This window comes from Pygocentrus nattereri, chromosome 10, assembly GCF_015220715.1.
Source record: "Pygocentrus nattereri isolate fPygNat1 chromosome 10, fPygNat1.pri, whole genome shotgun sequence".
Lineage (NCBI taxonomy): Eukaryota > Metazoa > Chordata > Actinopteri > Characiformes > Serrasalmidae > Pygocentrus > Pygocentrus nattereri.
In genome coordinates, this window is record NC_051220.1 from 35491526 (window position 1) to 35510206 (window position 18681).

Sequence of the window (18681 nt, forward strand, 5' to 3'; positions counted from 1 at the left end):
TCCCAAGATGCCTTATGAGAAAGAAAGAGGCATGGGCACAAATAGGCCTGCGTGTATTACTGACCTCACCCCTGATGGCTTTTCACATGGTGGAGACATGTTTTGTCTGAAATGGACAAACAACACGAAGGCCTTGGAATGGATTGCTGAGGACTACAGACATGCACACTAGAACAAAAGTACCACTCAGATCCAAAAACAATTCACTCCTTTCCACTCTGTGGTCTCACATGTCCGACACTAAAGCAAAACTGCTGGAACGCAAAACAAAAGCTTGGACTGCACTTCGTCCTGCAATCTGGCTTCCTCTCAGCCTCTGATTTGTACACAGATGAAGTCTGCGCATGCAGCCAGACTGATTCTAACCACCAGATTACCAGCCTTAATGACTTTACACTGCCTCCTGCCTATTTATCGCCTGCCGTCTGAAGCTGCTCGCCACTGTAGAGAACATTTCTCCTGGCAGGCTCACAACAGCCATTAAAAAGCCGGTGAATTTCCTCTTTGCTACAAAGGAAGAGAGATGGGAGAGACGGTTCTGTTTGCTTTAAGGTCAGCACGGTAGTGCGCTGCTCTCCCTGTGCGTCAATATTTGTGCTATTAAAGCAGCCGGAGTGGAGGGAGCAATAATAAACACGACCCCGTGCTCTCGGCCCGCCGTGGATCCGGCCCAGAGGTGGAACAGACAAGTTGGTCTGACGCAGAGCCTTCAGAAAGAACACCACTAATACAAACTTTGTCATTTATATCAAAGCATGGTTGAAAAAACGCTTTTCTTAAAAATATCTTTGTGTTTGGCTGCCTTTTCACTCCATCCTTGTCTCATCTTTGGATGCCAGACTTCATCCAGTATAAACTAAGAGATATGTCGGCCATGTAATAACACATACCCACCTAGTGATCCGTATTTACCAACAGACTGACAAGTTAATCCTTAGAAGAGGGGACTTAATACTTTCTTTTTGCTATGCTATTCAACAGGGATCTATAATGATGTCAGAATCATATTATTACTTATTATTACATATTATATTATTGATAAATTCTGTAAAATATGATATGCACTGGACATGTGTTTAAATGTAACTAATATATTAAACTGATATTTGATTATGTATATACCATCATATCATGGGGCAGTCGAGGTTAGGGATCCAGCCTTGTGACCGGAAGGTCGCCGGTTCGATCCCCAGAGCCGACAGCACATGACTGAGGTGTCCTTGAGCAAGACACCTAACCCCCAACTGCTCCCCGGGCGCTGCGGACTGGGCTGCCCACCGCTCCAGCAAGTGTGCTCACTGCCCCCTAGTGTGTGTGTGCTCACTAGTGTGTATGTGGTGTTTCACTTCATGGATGGGTCAAATGCGGAGGTGAAATTTCCCCGTTGTGGGACTAATAAGGGTCACTTAATAATAATAATAATTAATAATTAATAATAATAATAATAATCCTCCGGTAGAATGAGTAAAAAACAATACAATTGAGCCAAAATATTCGCATTTTATTCATTTTACTATAAACATATATACAATATAAATGTTATATTTCTGTATAATGCTAATCCAGGAAGATCTAGTCCCAATTCCTACATTTTATAAATATTGTGCATCAGCATCGGCAGATATGTATATGAGAAATATCAGACATTGGCATCAGCCCACAATTCCCATATCAGCGCGTCACGTACACCATTAGTATAATATGTATGCAGCAGTACGTCATTAAGTGTATATGTAAATAAGTACATTCACATTCATTTTATCCATAGGTTTCTGATTAATTTGTTCTGTAATAATACGTTAGGTTCTGATGGTTTGCTGTTATGTTTTCACATCAAGAAGTGACAAAAAGCGGCAAAATATAATGGATAATTTTTTCTTTATGCAAAACAAGACTATACTGGAATAAAACACCTGCTCTCTACTTACAGTCGTCTGCACAAATTCCTTTTTTTTGTCTTCTAAGTGAAAATAAACACATCCTCTAGAGAGAACTTATTTTATGAATTTGAAATTTTAGTAAAAACACTTAAATATGGACAAGTTACAGCACATTTTATAGTGTACATGTATGTAGAATTCAGCAAATAAATCGAAATTGCGCACTAACATTTACAAAAAACATATTTAATATCCCTGTAAAGAACATGTAAACTTGTTTTAACATCTAATTTGAACAGGGAGTGTTCAAACTTTTGAACACACACAAACGACTACACAAACACAAATACGGTACGAAATAAATGCTTGAAATCTGCGCTTTGGTTTTAATGAGCTTGGATTGCGAAATAAATAACACTAAATTACAACAAGCTTTTGTCATTGCTGGAAATGTTCAAGACTTTTTACACTTCTAAGGGTTAATGACGGTCACAACATGTTAATGTCAACAGCCCTGTTATTTTTGTTCCTACCTGTATACGTACAATAACTAGAGCATTACATTGTATGTACATCATGACTCTAATACAACATTACATGCCGCTTTAAGTCACTAAAACAGTCTGAAGTTCTTGTAGTGCTGAAAAGGGCAAAAGTACAAGAATCACAATGTCTTTTCATGTAGGTATGGAATTCTGTGCTGCCTGGATTAGATGGCCTCATCATGACCCCACTAAATGGTACACATATGCACACTATGCTGTGCTGCCCCTCTGACTCTGGAGGAGTGAACTATCGATTGTTCAACACTGTTCTCTTTCATGTCTCCTCATATGCTCCTCCACGGCGGTGGGTTTTGGCAGCGCACGTTTGAGAATCTCTCTCACTCGTTCTCAGGGAATAAAACTCAATCCCTTCTGTGGCCAAGGTGACCCCTGCGTCTGTGCGTTCGCTAAAGCGCTTCTCTGCCTCTCTGATTTCTGCGGTTTTGTTTGAACGGGGCTCCATGCCCGAGATTGTGCTGCTGAGTGTTTGTGGAGATTTGGAAGCTTGTTGGCTGAACCCACAGACTCTCTTAAGGGACCAGCTGTACAAATGCAAATGTGATGACACAGCTACCAAAACACGGGATGTATCAGCTAGTACAAAAAGCATGACTCTTAACGTTACATACAAGCACATTACACCTTAATTATCACCACAGGCACTGATGGTCATAAATCAGTGAAGGGAATTTCTGATGGCTACTAACTAGTGAGTCAAACTTGTTAAATAAACACATCTAAAATGTAAGAGTATATAAATAGGATCAGACTTTTAATAGGTTAGGGTCACCAAGGCTGCCCAGCAAAATAACAGGAGTGCTCTCAGAGAAGCCTCTGAATGCTGTTATTTGATATTTAGTTACTTTATTTTTAGCCATTCTGCATGTGATTCAGGTAGATACACCAAACTGAGCAGCCAATAATGAACAAGTTTACTTGAGAAGGGCAACATGATAAAAATCTAACATTGCAATACTTCCAGAAATTTTCATGATACATGATAAGGTCACAATATTTAATTTTTCAGACATCTAATCAGTTGGAACTGAGGAAAAAAAAAAAAACAAACAGTGCTACATTTAAAAAAATATACCAAACACTACAAGCACAATGACTTTTATCGAATATATGGGACACTATGTTGCACTAAATTAAATAGGACTAATGTTGCTCTTTTTATAATGAAACATGCTGTTGGCCAATGTTCTACAAGTACTGATGATAACCACTGTATCGGGCAAACTGTATTGGTGTTGACATAATTGATCAGGATAACAATATACTGTCATATTGCCCAGCCCTAAATTGCACATATACTTGAAATGAACAGCAATGCTTAAAAGTTTACAATAGTGGTAAAAACAAAACTTCTACAGCTGAATGTAATGTAGCCCCTAGAATCACTTCATAACAAAAGGCACGAGTTAAAGTACATCAGGGCTCCATACAAGGCCCCACTTATTTGTGGAAGGAGGGAAACAAACTTGAAGCCAGAGGGGAGAAATGTGCAAGATATCTGAATCACTGCAGATTGTGTAATCGGTATATTTCCTTCAGGTAGAGGTTATTATGTGAGGTGGAACACACCGTGAATTCAACCACGGGGGATTGTTTAGGTCTCTTTTTTCATGGGGAATGCTGATGATATTAACTGGGCAATTTTAAAAATCTGTTCCTCATTATTCCACCAGAGTGATGGCTCAGGTTAAGAACACAAAGAGACAGGAGACCTGCAAATATTTCCCTTGGCAGCTTTCAGAGACATATTTAGCCCACTTACACCTGGATTGTGGTATGCCAAATTCTATAAAAGCGCATTTAAGTAGGCGCTTAGGCAGCAGAGGCACATACAGCCCAACTGTTTAACACCGTTTTAACAGTTTAACACTATTCTCTAAAACGTGAACAGTCATCCCTTTTTTCTGTCCTGTTCTCACCTGTTTCTCTCTCATACTCTCGTTTTGGCTTTTTATATGGAAGGGAATTGTGTTTTCAAGCTCAGTAGTAAGAAATATAACTCTGAGTTACTGTAAGTATTTGAGGGGCTAACAAGAAGCTGGTCTGTGCCTTCAATAACTGTCTGGCCCTCCAGAATCCTTCTGCCTAAATCACATTAGCACACAGATCTCTGCCTGTCTCCAAGCCAGAGCAGTAATCAGCCATGTTTTCGAGGCCAGACAACCATCTTGCCAGGATCCAACATCTCAGCAGGCCTTCCCCTGCTTCTTTATCCTGCAATCCAATTCAGAGATCCAATTTCAGCTGCAGGAATCTAGTTCAGAGCACATCACAATAACTTGCCCACATCTTTGTCTCCATGATGACAAATTAAAATGTAAATATTCTTGAGGACCCAGTCATTTTGTATTAAAAAAAAGTTATCGTTGTCATCTGAGGGGTTACATGTTAATTATGGAAAACTGTGAAACTGCAATATTACTTTAATACAATGATGAACTTCGATTACTGGAGCGAGGCCTTCAGTTCAGACCATAAATATGAAAACACCTCTATTGCAATGGTCATTTCCTCAACACCTACAGGATTACAGTAGTATGTTAGCCAACGGTAATTCATATACACATTTTTTCGCCCTTTTAGACAAAATTGGAGCATCTAAAGCTCTGAAAAGACATTCCATGTTATATTTAAGCTTGTAACAGATATATAAAGATATTTTACCTTGTTTGTAGCAGTGTTAGTAATGAGTTCTGGCATAGTTTTTCATTTCTAACAAGTAAATGAATCTGGTTAGACAACGGATCTTATTCACAGTGAGCAACATATCTAGGCTAGAGCAGGCATGTCAAACTGGGGAGCTTCTGGGCCAAAGTGCTGCTGAGATTAGTGTTTACCCTCATCTAACATTCTGAATTCTGTTCATGAAGGCCTTGCTAATTAGCTGATGAGCTGAGTCAGGTGTGTCTAATGAGGCAGCCTGCTGAAGTACGCAATGTTTTGGCCTTCAAGGACTGGAGCCGAGTGGCCTAGAGTAATGTTTTTTCCTTTACTCAGACAATTGGTTGCATTTATTGGAAATCAAACCGTGCATGGTTGATTTCACTGTCACTTCTTGAACATGTTATTAATCTGATGCATTAGGCCTTCAAACCAGCTCCTGAAGTCCTAAACAATGGGAGAGCTCGTCTGGCCTGACTGGACAATTTTCAGCTGGGTGTTTCAATCATTTAATCTTTTTTTCCAAACCAAAACAATAAAAATGAAATAGGAATATTAATATAGCAAATGCATATGTACACATGCAGAGTTTAAAAACAACAGGCATGATGACTGGATAAAACTATAAGGCCTTCTCTGAAGGCCTAGAGGGCCCTGAGGGTTCCCATCTGCTTTAATATTACCTAAATATCTCAATAAAAATCTGCACTAAAGAGCCACGTTCCTCACAAGAGATCAGGCATTTCCTCCGCAAAATCCCTGTTTATACAAAACAAGACATGGCTTCTCCAAGGACACCTCTCAGCAAACAGGTCTGAATTGTTTTCCCAAAAGCGCTGGCCAGGGAAAGCACTCATTTCGCACAACAGGTCAGAAAAACCACTTCTTTGGCAAGGGTCGCTACTCCAAGACAAAAGAGAAGTTTCCGTCAGTTTTCAGTTTCCAAGTTACTTTGGATCTGACAAAACAAAGTGAAATATGACATTCTAAGAAGCCGTTTTTGTATTCATTTCTAGCAGAGAAATAAGTATTGCAAATTTCCAAGGTAAACGTCCTGAAAATACAGAGGCCAGCACTCAGACTAACATCCTCGAGAGGTACGAGTGCACCAGCTGCAAGCAAACACAGGGAAGGAGTGCATGCCCCTGTTTACTTCAATCACGCAAATCAAGTCACTCAGAACGCATTACTACAGACTTAAGATGCATGAGCCATTTAAAAAAAAAAAAGGTTTTGGAGCAGTGACAAACACACATCCACTAGAGGTCTTGCGCAATAACTGCATGACAGCCACAAGATATTCTCATCAGAGCTGGAATGCATATAAGGGTGTGTTTGTTTACAGTAACGTTATTATGAGCTTTGAGTTATAGCACCCAGAACTGCAAACCGTATGGTACAACCATGGAGCTTCATGGATCTTTCTTTCATTATCTTCAGAATCTACTGTATAAAACAGGTGTTTGTACTTGTCCTAACTGGAGCTTTGGGAGGATGCTCAAAACACAGTTCAATACTAGGTATTAAATGCTATTATAAAACGTAATTGAAAAAAGTGCTTATTACTGAACTCCATAATTACCCACACTTATCCATGAATCCACAGCTGTACTTCAAAACTGAAAACTAAGAGTGGTTCCAAAAACACCACAGTCACAATGAACATTTCACATTCTGAATAAGAATAGTCCTTTTCTGAAGCAGCATAATCAGACTGTGCCATCTCATGTTCAGTTTGCCAAACACGCACAACAGAACTGTCAGATTTGGTCTTGAAGTCGTGTGGGTAATGAGGGAACATTCTTCTTAGCTAGGTGTCGTGTCTATAGCTTTGTGGGACACACAGCACCAGGGAAAGGGCTTTAATCACTCTCTTTTGAGCTCTTTCTCCAGTCACAGAGTCGAACTCTTTCTGTATACATCATGCTGCATGTTAAGCAGGCATATGTGGGATGGTGGGACTGCCTTTCTCCAAAGCAGCGGAGGTGAAAGAGCTTTTGTTTTCTTCCACATTGTTTTTCCGAGTGAATCGTTGCCTGGTTCTGGTTCCTGTTTCCTTGCTTGGGTTTTTTTTTGTGGCCTTTTGGTCACTCTGCACTGACAGGAAACCCTGAGAAGACGGACATAATGAGAGAACATCAGCTTTCTACTCCAAACCTCACCCCGTCTCCAACACCACTTCCCCAAGCTGAGCTCTCGGCAGAGCAGTGGGTCAGTATTGTGGTCTCAAGACTGTGTGTTGACTGTGCTGGAGCACAACTGTCAGGGTCTACACTAGAGCTCAAAAGTTTGGAATCAGACATTGGAAATGGTTCTGGTCCTGCACAACTGATTAGAATCTGATTAGAATAGGATACTATACAATGTAATACAATATGAGCAGTAGTCTATCCATGGGCTTCAGTCACTTGTACCAGAGTATGAGAGCGCTTTACTGAAATAAACACTGCAACATACAAGGAAAATGTATGGAATATGTCTGTCAAAAGCTAATATGGAATCTTTTACAAGATTCAAATGTCCAGATTTAATCTAGACTGGACATCCATCCATTTTCCAAGCCGCTTCTCCCTCAGGGTCGCGGGGGGCTGCTGGAGCCTATCCCAGCAGTCATCGGGCGGAAGGCAGGATACACCCTGGACAGGTCGCCAGTCCATCGCAGGGCAGTAGATTGGACAGAAAACGTTCATGTCAATGTTCACTAGAATCTTATGAGGTGCTCGCAAAATTAGCATCATCATAGATGTGTTTTACTTTCCTTCTTTTGGACAGTTTCATTTATAGCCCAAACTGTAGGCTGGCAACTCCAGGTAATGGTATCAGAAAATGTTTAACTGTATATAGGAAAGGGGGACGAATGTGATCCAATCCTGTAACAAATCTATCCTGAAATAGCACTCACTCACTGTGTGATGCCATGTTACTAGCTCTATATTGTTGTAGCATGAGTCGTTTGAGGATGACGCTTGTCTTTAGTGAAGTGCTTCAATTAAAAAATTGCTAATTATACAAGTTAGTAGTTTTTAAAGAACAAAAATTGGATCACTATTATTATCAGAAAAGAAAACGTGGCATCATATCATCTGTACCACAAACATATCTTTACGACAGATCACATAATCTTAGTGCTAACATACCATAAGAAATCCCATAGGGGGCTAGTAGAAATAAGCATTGCTGAACAGGTGAAGTCATTATATTTATGGATCAAAGAGAAGGCATAGCTCAAAGAGTCATGACTCAACATTTCCAGAACTTACTATTTTTCAGAAATTCACAAATATTTGAAATATGGAATAAAAACTACCAAAAAAAAATTTTGATGGCATGTTTATAATTTTTACATCAGAACATTTATTACTTTCAAAGTCCTAACATCATTAATAGGACAAGCAATTCTAAACTTTCAAACAGTTTTGTGTACTGTCAAAAGACAAAGCATTCAGATAAACTGGTACTAGTCAGTTACTGTTCACACTTCACTCTCTGACATTACAGCAGCAAAACCTGGTGTGGAAGACAGTCATGCATTCGTGTAGCGCAGATCCGGTGAGGTTTTCGGAGGCGGCCACAACCCTCTGACTGTAATCAGAGAGAGAGTAATATCCTGAGAGCGGCTGACCACAAACACAACTCTAAGGGATCGGCCCTGTCCAGCAGAGGAAGGGAGGGGATACGCGTGACAAGTACGCTGGACACTTTGGCCAGTGGTTTAGAGGGAGCTGTGGTTACACATTTCCATTTCAAAAGGTTTTAATCATAATAAGAAAGTTTTGCAGTTCTTTGTCTTGAAGCAGCAAGTTAGCATCTGACAAGCTCTTTTGCCAGGAGCCCTAAATCGCCAACCTCCCACATCAAAGAGTAGTAAAAATGTGTTAATACTCTCCTAGGCATTGGTCTATAACTGTAGTTGAGGGTGATATGACATGCAATTTTCTCAGAAAAGCTTCTTGTGATTCAGTTTCATTAAACACCTAAATGGACAGACTTTCATTACACAATTTTAAACCTAAAAATAAGTGGATTATTCAGACATTATTGTTTTACATGTAGTTCCTGAATAATAAAGGGGTTAAACATGCTTATTAGATGCCCCTGATGATGCCAGAGATGCAAAAGAGCACTACAGACCCTGCATAATTTTATGTAATTCTGCAAAGCATAAAAATAATAATTACAACAAATGTTCACAATTCTAGTGGCATGCTAATCTTGCATTTCACTAATAATCAAATAAACTATTTTATTCATCCTGACTTCATCCTGACTTCATACTGACTAATTTTCTGTTCATTTGTATTTAACCTCTTCAACTCTGAGATCACCAGTGGTTCCAAAATGCACCGTCATATTCTTCATAACTTTCATATTTCATAAGCTACATTCAAAAGGTGGGTGTCATATTAGAGCTGTCTTCTTTCCAGTCAAATAGATGAGTGATGTAATTTTAAACCCTTACAATAAAAGAAGCTGAACTCAGTTTATTTTCTACTGAAATTCAACCCATTTTTCCTCTTCAGTGATCTGCTCTGTAAAAATTATTTTTATAAAATAATACAAAGAGTGTCTAAGGTTTTTGGCTTTCATCAGTAAACTGTAAGCATATAGCAATGTGTGAGATCATAAAACACATTTTCTGTTAATTTGAGAGGAACGTTTACAATAAATAAATAAATAAACATTCACATTTATTTCATGCAGTTACTGAATAATTTGCCTTACAATTTAATCATGTAAATTTAAATGGAAAAACCAAAATATACCTGCGAGCATAAGAGGTTAATAACCCTAACCCTAGGCCTAATCCTAACCATAACTCGAACTTACTCCTAACCAAAAAACTCCAACTCTCAACTTGATCCTAAACCTACCAGTGGTCCAAACCCTAAACCTAACCTCAATACTACTGAGAACAAACAGTTATACCAGATGGTTTGTTGACACTGTGATACATTTCATGCACTGTGAAAATGTCTTCAAGAATTATGAGGTTATATTTCTGTTATATTGCACAGCCCTGTATTACTGTAAATGCTTCAGAAGCATTGTGTAAAGCACTAACCTTCTTCTTGCTGCAGTAGATCTGCCATTTCTTCTCAGCAGGCAGGGCAAACATGGCCTCCCTGTTCTTGTCTGTGAGGTCCAGTTCATCCTGCAGGGACAGAGGTGAGAGTGAGGAAACCTCTAATGGAAAGTCTGAAAATAGTACTTAATACAGCAAAAAAAGGGGGGGGAAACAGTTGAAATACACTGAAAAGTTCACTGTGGACTGTGCTGCCCTCAAAGCAGACGTAATAGAAAGGCTATGATTTTATTTATATATATATATATATATATATATATATATATATATATATATATATATATATATATATATATATATATGACAGAAAAGAGTGGCTTTGTTACCAATATACCTGTATGAGCTTCTCATATAATTACATAACATACACACTGATTCTATAGTAATTAACTGTATTTAACACTAATTACACAATAATACAAGTCAGTGCTGCAATAGCAAGTAAGTGAAAGTGCGTGTGCATGTTCTTATGTAACAAACCTCAAGGTGAGGGATCAAGATACTCGCATGGTTTTCCATAAAGACCCTATAATCCAAAACTTAACCACAATCCACCCCACCCCATCCCACCAGCTCCAACACACAGCCCCCAGCTCAGCTTCATCGTCTCTGGAATTCACATAAAGCTAAACTAATATTGATTCACCTGTTCAGGCCGAACAAAAATATATATTTGATCTCTCTGCACACATTCACGTTTTAGTTAAAACACTGTTGTACTGAAATTACAGAACACCTTTCAATATATTTCAGGTACACAGAAGACACCAAGTGTGCCTGTATCCTTTACATCCTTAAATGTGAATGACATTTATAGAGCACTATGGTACAGCTAGCTCTTATATGGGGAAAGTGCTTTTGAGTTTTGTAAGTATTTTTATGCATGTTGATTCTACATGTATGTCTTTTGTTAATGGATTTTATATACACTACACTGACCAAAAGTGTGTGGACACCCCTCTTAATTACGGAATTCCACTCAGCCTCAAAGTAGTAGACCATGCAAAAACTCAGAGCTGAGTGCTGAACTGCGTAGCATGTCTGTTGTATTACTTGCTATACAGAACCAAACTGCCTCTGGAAGCAACAATAGCACAAGAACGGTCTGTCAGGAGCTGCATGAAATGGGTTCCTATGGCTGAGCAACTACACACAAGCCTAAGATCACCATGCACAATGCTATGCGTCGGCTGGAGTGGCACTCCACCACTGGACTCTGAAGCACTGGAAATGTGTTCTCTGGAGTGATGAATAGCGCTTCACTATCTGACAGTCTGATGGTTGAATCTGGGTTTGGCAGATGTCAGGAGAACGCTAACTTCCAGAATGCATAGTGAAAACAGTAAGTTTGGTAGAGGCGGGATAATGGCCTGGGGTTGTTTTTCAGGGTTCGGTCTCAGGCCCTAAGATCCAGTGAAGAGTAATGTTAATGCTACAGCATATAAAGACATTTTGGACAATTATATGCTTCCAACTTTGTGGCAACCTAGGTCCACAAAGACATATCTTGACAAGTTTGGTGTGGAGGAACTCCAGTGGCCTGCACAGAGACCTGTAAATGGGAGCAACTCCATAATACAGCCTATGTCTTTGGAATGGGACATCCAACAAGCTCATATGGGTCTGATGTTTGAGCGTCCACATACTTTGGGCCACATAGTATATGTTCCCATATGAAGCATTCGTATCTGGATTGTGGAAAGAATTTCCTCTTAGGAGGACAATAAACCATAATCTGTGTGTGTCTGTATGTGTGTATATGTTCTCTGCAAAGGAGGGACAGGAAAGACAATTCACAGACTATCAAGATGGAAGGAAGTCATATGAGGCCCAGAGGGGACCAACAGGAAACTGCAGGGGTCAGCTGTGATCAGATGGCCAGTGAGAGAGAGAGAGAGAGAGAGAGAGAGAGAGAGAGAGAGAGAGAGAGAGAGAGAGAGAGAGAGAGAGAGAGAGAGAGAGAGAGAGAGAGAGAGAGAGAGAGAGAGAGAGAGAGAGAAACAGAACAGTGAAACAGTGAGTGAGAGCAAAAGAGAAAGGCAAAGAGAGGTGGAGAGAAAGCGACAGTGGCAAAATAAAAGAAAGGCGCACACACACACAAACACACACACACACACACACACACACACACACACACACACACACACACACGACTGGGAAGACAGTGAGAGGGGAGAGAAAGAGAGAAGGCAAACAGAGACATAGTGAAAGAAAGGAGATAGAGAGAGGGGGACAGAATGATAGGTTTAGAGAAAAAAGAGAAGGTAATAATAACAAGAGAGAGATGGAGGGTGAGAGATTAAGAGAGAAAAGTAAAGGAGGTAGACAGAAAGAGGGAGAGAGTGATGTACATAGCAAGGAAGTGAAAGAAGGGTGGAGGACAGAGTGAGAGAAAAACAGAAGGTGGCGAAAGAGAGGGAGAGATGTATTTGTCACGACTGTCACACTCTCACTACTTTTCTGGCCTAAAAAAAGACTTCCCTAAACGTTCAAACCCAACAGCACTGCTTAAGGGACAGAACTCAGCCCACTAGAGGTCAGTGGCTTGGCTGTGATGGAGGCTTTGTAATCATCACCTCCGCCGGCCCTCTCCCTGCCGCTCCAGCTGTGATCCGCCGAGTGCTGGTATCTGGGCAGTGTTTGGGTTTGCTGAGGACAGGGAAGTGGCCGAGCGAGTCAGGAAGTGCTTCCCCACCCAGAGCTCTCCACTGAGAGGAGGAGAGAGAGAACAATCCCACTGACCTTCATGCTCCTGAGGGTCGGTGAGCTGGGCAGAGAGAAAAGACTCTCTGAAACATGTGTTTCTATGTCCTACTCAAAAGGCTGGAGCCCACTGACCCAGAGTTCTCCAAAAATATCAACTACCCTAAAGCTGTGCTGGTGTTTCCATACCTTTGGGTGACTGTTGGGAGTCTCTAGAATGTTCTCCCTCATTTACTATTCTGAAATGCTCTCTTCCAATGTTCTAGAATGTTCTCCTTCATTCACACTATTCTAGAATATTCTTTCTAGATTCAGTGTTTTAGACTATTCTTCATGTTCTTGTAGAAAGTTCTCCCACTATTTTAGAATGTTCTCCCATACTTAGACAATTCTAGAATGTTCTCCCAATTAATGCTGTTCTAGAATAGAACATTTAAAAATGTTCTACCTCCAATTCAGTGCTCGGTTTCTCTCCTAATGTTCTCTTCCATTCACCCAAAGTCCCACAATGTTCCCCACTATTCAAACTGTTCTACAATGTTTTTCCTATTCACATTGTTCTAGAATGTTCTTTCAATTAATGCTATTCCACATTTACATTCACAGCATTTAGCAGACGCTCTTATCCAGAGCAACTTACAAGAAATGCTTTGTCTATCTAGAGAAAGACTAGAATGTTCTAGAATTCTAGAATGTTCTACCCCAGTTCCGTGTTCAATTTCTCTCCCCAATGTTCTCTTCCATTACTCATTTTTCCTACAAATGTTCCTCACACTGTTCTACTATTTACAGTGTTCTAAAAATGTTCTTCATTGTTCATACTGTTCTAGAATGTGCTCCCACTGTTCACACAATTCTAGAACTGTTCTTTCAAATCAGTGCTTTTCTATGTTGTATACCCAATTCAGTGTTCACCTCTCTCCCCAAAGTTATCTTCCATTCTTCCACTGTCCTGCAATGTTCCCAACTATTCACACTGCCCTAAAATGTTCTCCCCATTCACCCTAGTATTCTAATATATTCTCACCATTCATGTTGTTCTACAATGTCTTCCCAATTCACATTGTTCTAGAATATTAGCCCCATACATATTGTTCTAGAATAGCCTGTCCTTTCATACTGTTCATGAGAACATTTTCCCCATAAACATTATTCTAGAATGTTCTCCTCCATTCACAGTAGTTCAATTTCAGTTCTAACTGTGAAGTTGTAATAAGCCAACTGTCAGTATTACGATGTTGGTGTCTGCTGGTAAATGCTAGTGTGCTATGGCTTTTAAAGGTGCAGTGTGTAAGATTCAGTGGCATCTAGTGGTGATTGAATACCCCTCCCTCACCAAGCGTGTAGTAGAACCTGCAGCAATCATCATGTTTTCTGCAGTTGCCTGTGCCAATTTCATTTTCTTTATGTTTTGCTTCTTTGACACAGAGGATTCACCCTGCTGCTTTTCACTGAGCTAAATAATAAGTATGATCCTCCATCTGTCACAAAACTGGGTTCTCACAACACAAAATGGTTAGCCACCATTGGCAGTGAACAATGATTTTTCTTTCTGCTGTAGTACTACCCAATTCAAACTGATGCTTCAAGGTGAAACACAGCAGGCACAACACAGTGGCCTCTTTTGGAAGATGACCCTCTCCATATAAGGGCTCAATCTAAGCTAGTGAAAACAGGCCTAATTGTAATGTGCGATCAAACACTAATGAAAACATGCTAATAGATCCCCTAAGTCTTACACACTGCACCTTTAAGGAAACACCAAAATTAACCAGTGCGAATCGGGAGAACATTTAGAGTCTCTCAACAATCACAAACAGTAAGGCACCCCATGTTTGGGTTTGCTGGTGCTTACTGGGTCACTCTGTTCTTACTGAGCCTTCACATGTTCTGTCCAATGAATGCAGCTAAAGTTCTGGGCAACAACAAGGTAGTCATCTTGGCCTGGATTCAGCTGCTTGTCTGTTTCTAAAGACATTGGAACAGTCAGATAACAAAGGGTGATGTTTAGCTATTAATTTCGCTTTCTCAGTTACAAAACTAAGGACGATGAAAATTTCAAGAGATTTGCATGCCACATACTACTTACAACAGGCAATGCTGAGAGACACAGAACAATTGCCCCACAAACAAAACATGAGTGATGGGATTAAAATTGTCCTAAATCCAGAAACAGACAGAGTGAGGCTTGAGAGAGAAGCAAAAAGAAAGAGATAATCTGTCTATGTCCTCTGCTGACCAGATGTGGGCTCAATGGTCCTGATTTTGTTTTACTCAATAAAATCAACAGGCTGCTCTCTGTGTGTTCTGACATTAATGTCTGCTGGTCTCATTGTCATGAGTCCCAGCCTGAATACTGAACACTCGCATTTATTTTACTTAATGTATATCCACTAAAGCACTCTAAAGACTCCCAGCTAAAACGAGACTAACAGTCTTCCTCGGTTATAATTGTACTCTGCCTTTAATATATGTGGCAGTTTTTGGAGTTTTTCCTTGTTGTTTATCTCATGTTCCTTCACCAAGCGCTCCTTAGTGGCAGTGCCAGGCTTGGTCTTGTGTAAGAAAAGCTACACACATGGCTGCCACATGTCCACTGGGCACCTCGCCTTATCATCAGCTTCACAACACTTTCTAAATTTCACATTACAGCAACTAATGCACACCAGCAAATATACACATTTAATATGTAGACGAATACATGTCGTGTACTGGGCCAAACACAGAGACCACCCTTCATTTACTTGATTTTTGGTCAAAACAGCCAATGAGTGCAAGTTATTCATTTTTCAGCATCAAGAAAAAAAAAAAAAAAAAGTTCAACATTTACTGTGTCCATGTTTTGCTGTTTCACAGCTTCCATTCCTTCCATTCGTTCAAAAGACTTTGTTTGTGTCTGCCAAATAAAGCTGCAGAGATATTCTTCCACACCTCCACAGTTCAGTCTTAGAAGTTGGTTGCATTTTCCGCTTTTTCTCCAAGTAATCCCAAACACATTCAGTGATGTTAAGGTCTGGACTGGATGCTGGGGTGGTCAGTTCATTGTTCTGAGAACACCAGTAGCTTCTTTGTTTGACTGCAACTCATCATCTTTTTTGTCCCTTTCTTTTTCTCAGTGGGGCTTCTTGACAGCGGCAAATCCTTTCTGTGTAAGTGTTGAGTCGTCTTCTCACAGTGAAAGAATGAACAGAAACACCTGTGGATTTTTGCAGACCTGAAGCCAAAGTGGAGCTTGATTTCCTCCAAAGATGACAGCTTTAGGTACCATTGATCTGAGGGGGGACGGTTTGGTTGTTGGGAGTCCCAATATCTTGAAAAATTGAATATCTTGAAGTTGTAAACTGCAGTTTTGGAAACTTTTTTCCAAACTTTTTTTCCTTTGACTTTCCATTTTCTCATGCCAGTGGGTTATCATATCTAATCTCCTCAGAAATACCCCCTGAAAAATGAATAACTTAAAAGCTGCTTTGGCTGGAAATCAAATACATGAATGGTGGTCCCTGATGTTTGCACAGCACTACAGAACAATAACACTACAATAATAAAGTGACATTGCTGCAAAGTGACAGTTATAAATGACATGTTACATGTACTCTGAAGTACTTAGAGCATCCAATGTCTTCCACTGGAACAAAGCCACACGATACACAACAAACAACACATGCTCACATGGAATCCCAAACTTCCAAGAGTTTAGAGGGAACCCACTTCAAATGATTCGAATGTGTGAGCAATCTACGCTGACAATAAAATATTATTGTTTTTAATCAAGTTACCAGATAAACAAGAATTGTATTTTCACTGTTCCTACATCTGCAACACAGTCTCTACCGCAACACAAAGCGCTCTGTATATGTCAAAGGATCCCAAAGCTGTAGCACAGTAAAACACCCCATAATGCATCACGGGGCAGCATGCATGCTGCTCTAAAGGCTGGCTGGTGATTGATTAGAGCGACTATAATCTGTGATGTGGTCTCCGCTTTAAATGGCCCAATCAATCAGACAGAGTTAATTACTCACAGCCTCATTTCGTGCGGCTTTCGGTATAAAAACTGTGTAGAGGGCTTGGTAACTTCGGCCACCCCAGGCTTGGGGCACATATAGGCAATGCTAGCATGGTGTATATCTGTCCTTAGCTTGATATAAAACCAGCTACAGTCATTTTTCCTCGGAACACAGAACTCCGACTCTGGAAACTTTGTGTAAGTATATGGAGATTTTATGAAATATACAAATCATCATCTCAGTCAGGAGGTAGAGCAGTCCTAAATTCAAATTGGGAATTAATGCCAAGATGAATCATAATGAGGTCACTGAGGGGAAGCAGTGTACAAGGTTGAAACTGGTTTATTATGCCTTATCTGTGACCTGTGGCATGGAAATAAACAAAAAGAGAAATTGATTTTCCTCAGTGGGACCTCATCCAACTCTCAGACTCTAATGTAGGGAAGGTGCCCTCCATGTGGTTGTTACCACGAAAAAAACAAACAAAAAAAAACACAAGTTATAAATGTTATAGATGGTATCATTTCCCAAAATCACCAACACCGTTTATCCATCTGCCCTGTGTCCCAGTTCTGTCAGTGCCAACATCCTGCTAAGGAATATTCATCACAGCAGAAATAAGACATGTAACGAAATTCATCTGCTTAAGTGTTTTTTTCTTCATGTCATGCATGTGCTACAGACGGCTTATGTAATAAAAAGGACGGACATGTGGACGCTCACTTTTACTCCACAGAATATAAAGTTTGGGTGCTGCTGGTCAAATTACGTTTTGTTGATTTTCTGTCAGGTGAAAATAAGTTAATACAATCTCTACAGAGAACATGCATGTTTTGATGATGAATTTAACATATTAGGGAAAAAAAACGAAACATGTGGCCTGTGCAAACCTTTAGAATGGTTAGAATGTTAAAAGTTGAAAGTTAGAATTTATGTTTTATTTTTTCCTGTTATGTTAACCAGCAAATAACCAAAACGACACATTAAAATATGGAATTTTTCTGCTAATTTAAGTTACGTTCCCGCAACAAACTATGCAGCTTAACCAGGGGTGTTAAAATTTAACATACGACGCCTTTTTGAAAGGAGAAGGCCGCTCCCGCATTTAGCCGTCACAACAGCAAATGCTTTCCTTCCACATTTTCTCCTTCTGTCTGCTGTGCTTGTAGCCAAGGCAAGATATTTACCATAAATAAGCTGCGAGTCGTTTCATTTTGTCGAGCATGAGGCTGCCGTGCTTGGGCTAAGTGCTCCCATATGTCCGGCATGTTTTATTTGATTCCTACCAATGAGCACTTTTTCATTCCATGCTCGCAGCACTCGGAGCTCCTGTCCAAACAATGCACATAAAGAGAATAACTCTCATTATATAATTGGGATAATTATCTGAATGTGGAAGACCTTATTGTGTCTTGTTTATGAACTGAAGACTCAGAGAGTCTATGGAAGCATGAGCAGATGTTGGGGCACTTGTTAACTTGATCAATGATGTTGGATATTTAATTAAAGACCAATTGGGTTCAAGCAGTGTGCCAAAAATAGATAAGAACATTGGGGGGAGTTTGGACACATGCAGTTTCATGTAGTCTGTTTTTTGAACGCAGATATTTAAGGATGCTTTAACTGTGATTCTATGACACTGTGGTAGAAGGTGCCTTTTGCCTGGTGCCCCCAGCCACAACATTTCACATTTTGGCCACTAAAAATGGAGAACCTGCTGTACGAGCAGCCACTTACCTTGATCAGTTGACGTCAGGGTGAACCACGATCACTACATGGTAGGT

The 18681-nt window shown here is 40.0% G+C and overlaps 1 protein-coding gene across 5 annotated transcripts in view; it reads right to left on the reverse strand.

The window, feature by feature from the left end:
• daam2 (dishevelled associated activator of morphogenesis 2) overlaps positions 1 to 18681 on the reverse strand; it is a 139712-nt gene that overhangs the window by 63945 nt on the left and 57086 nt on the right. For all 5 annotated transcript variants that reach the window (XM_037542210.1, XM_037542209.1, XM_017690751.2 and 2 more), the window contains one exon: positions 10167 to 10256. In XM_037542210.1, the coding sequence (XP_037398107.1) occupies positions 10167 to 10256 (90 nt within the window). The remainder of the gene's footprint in view (positions 1 to 10166; positions 10257 to 18681) is intronic.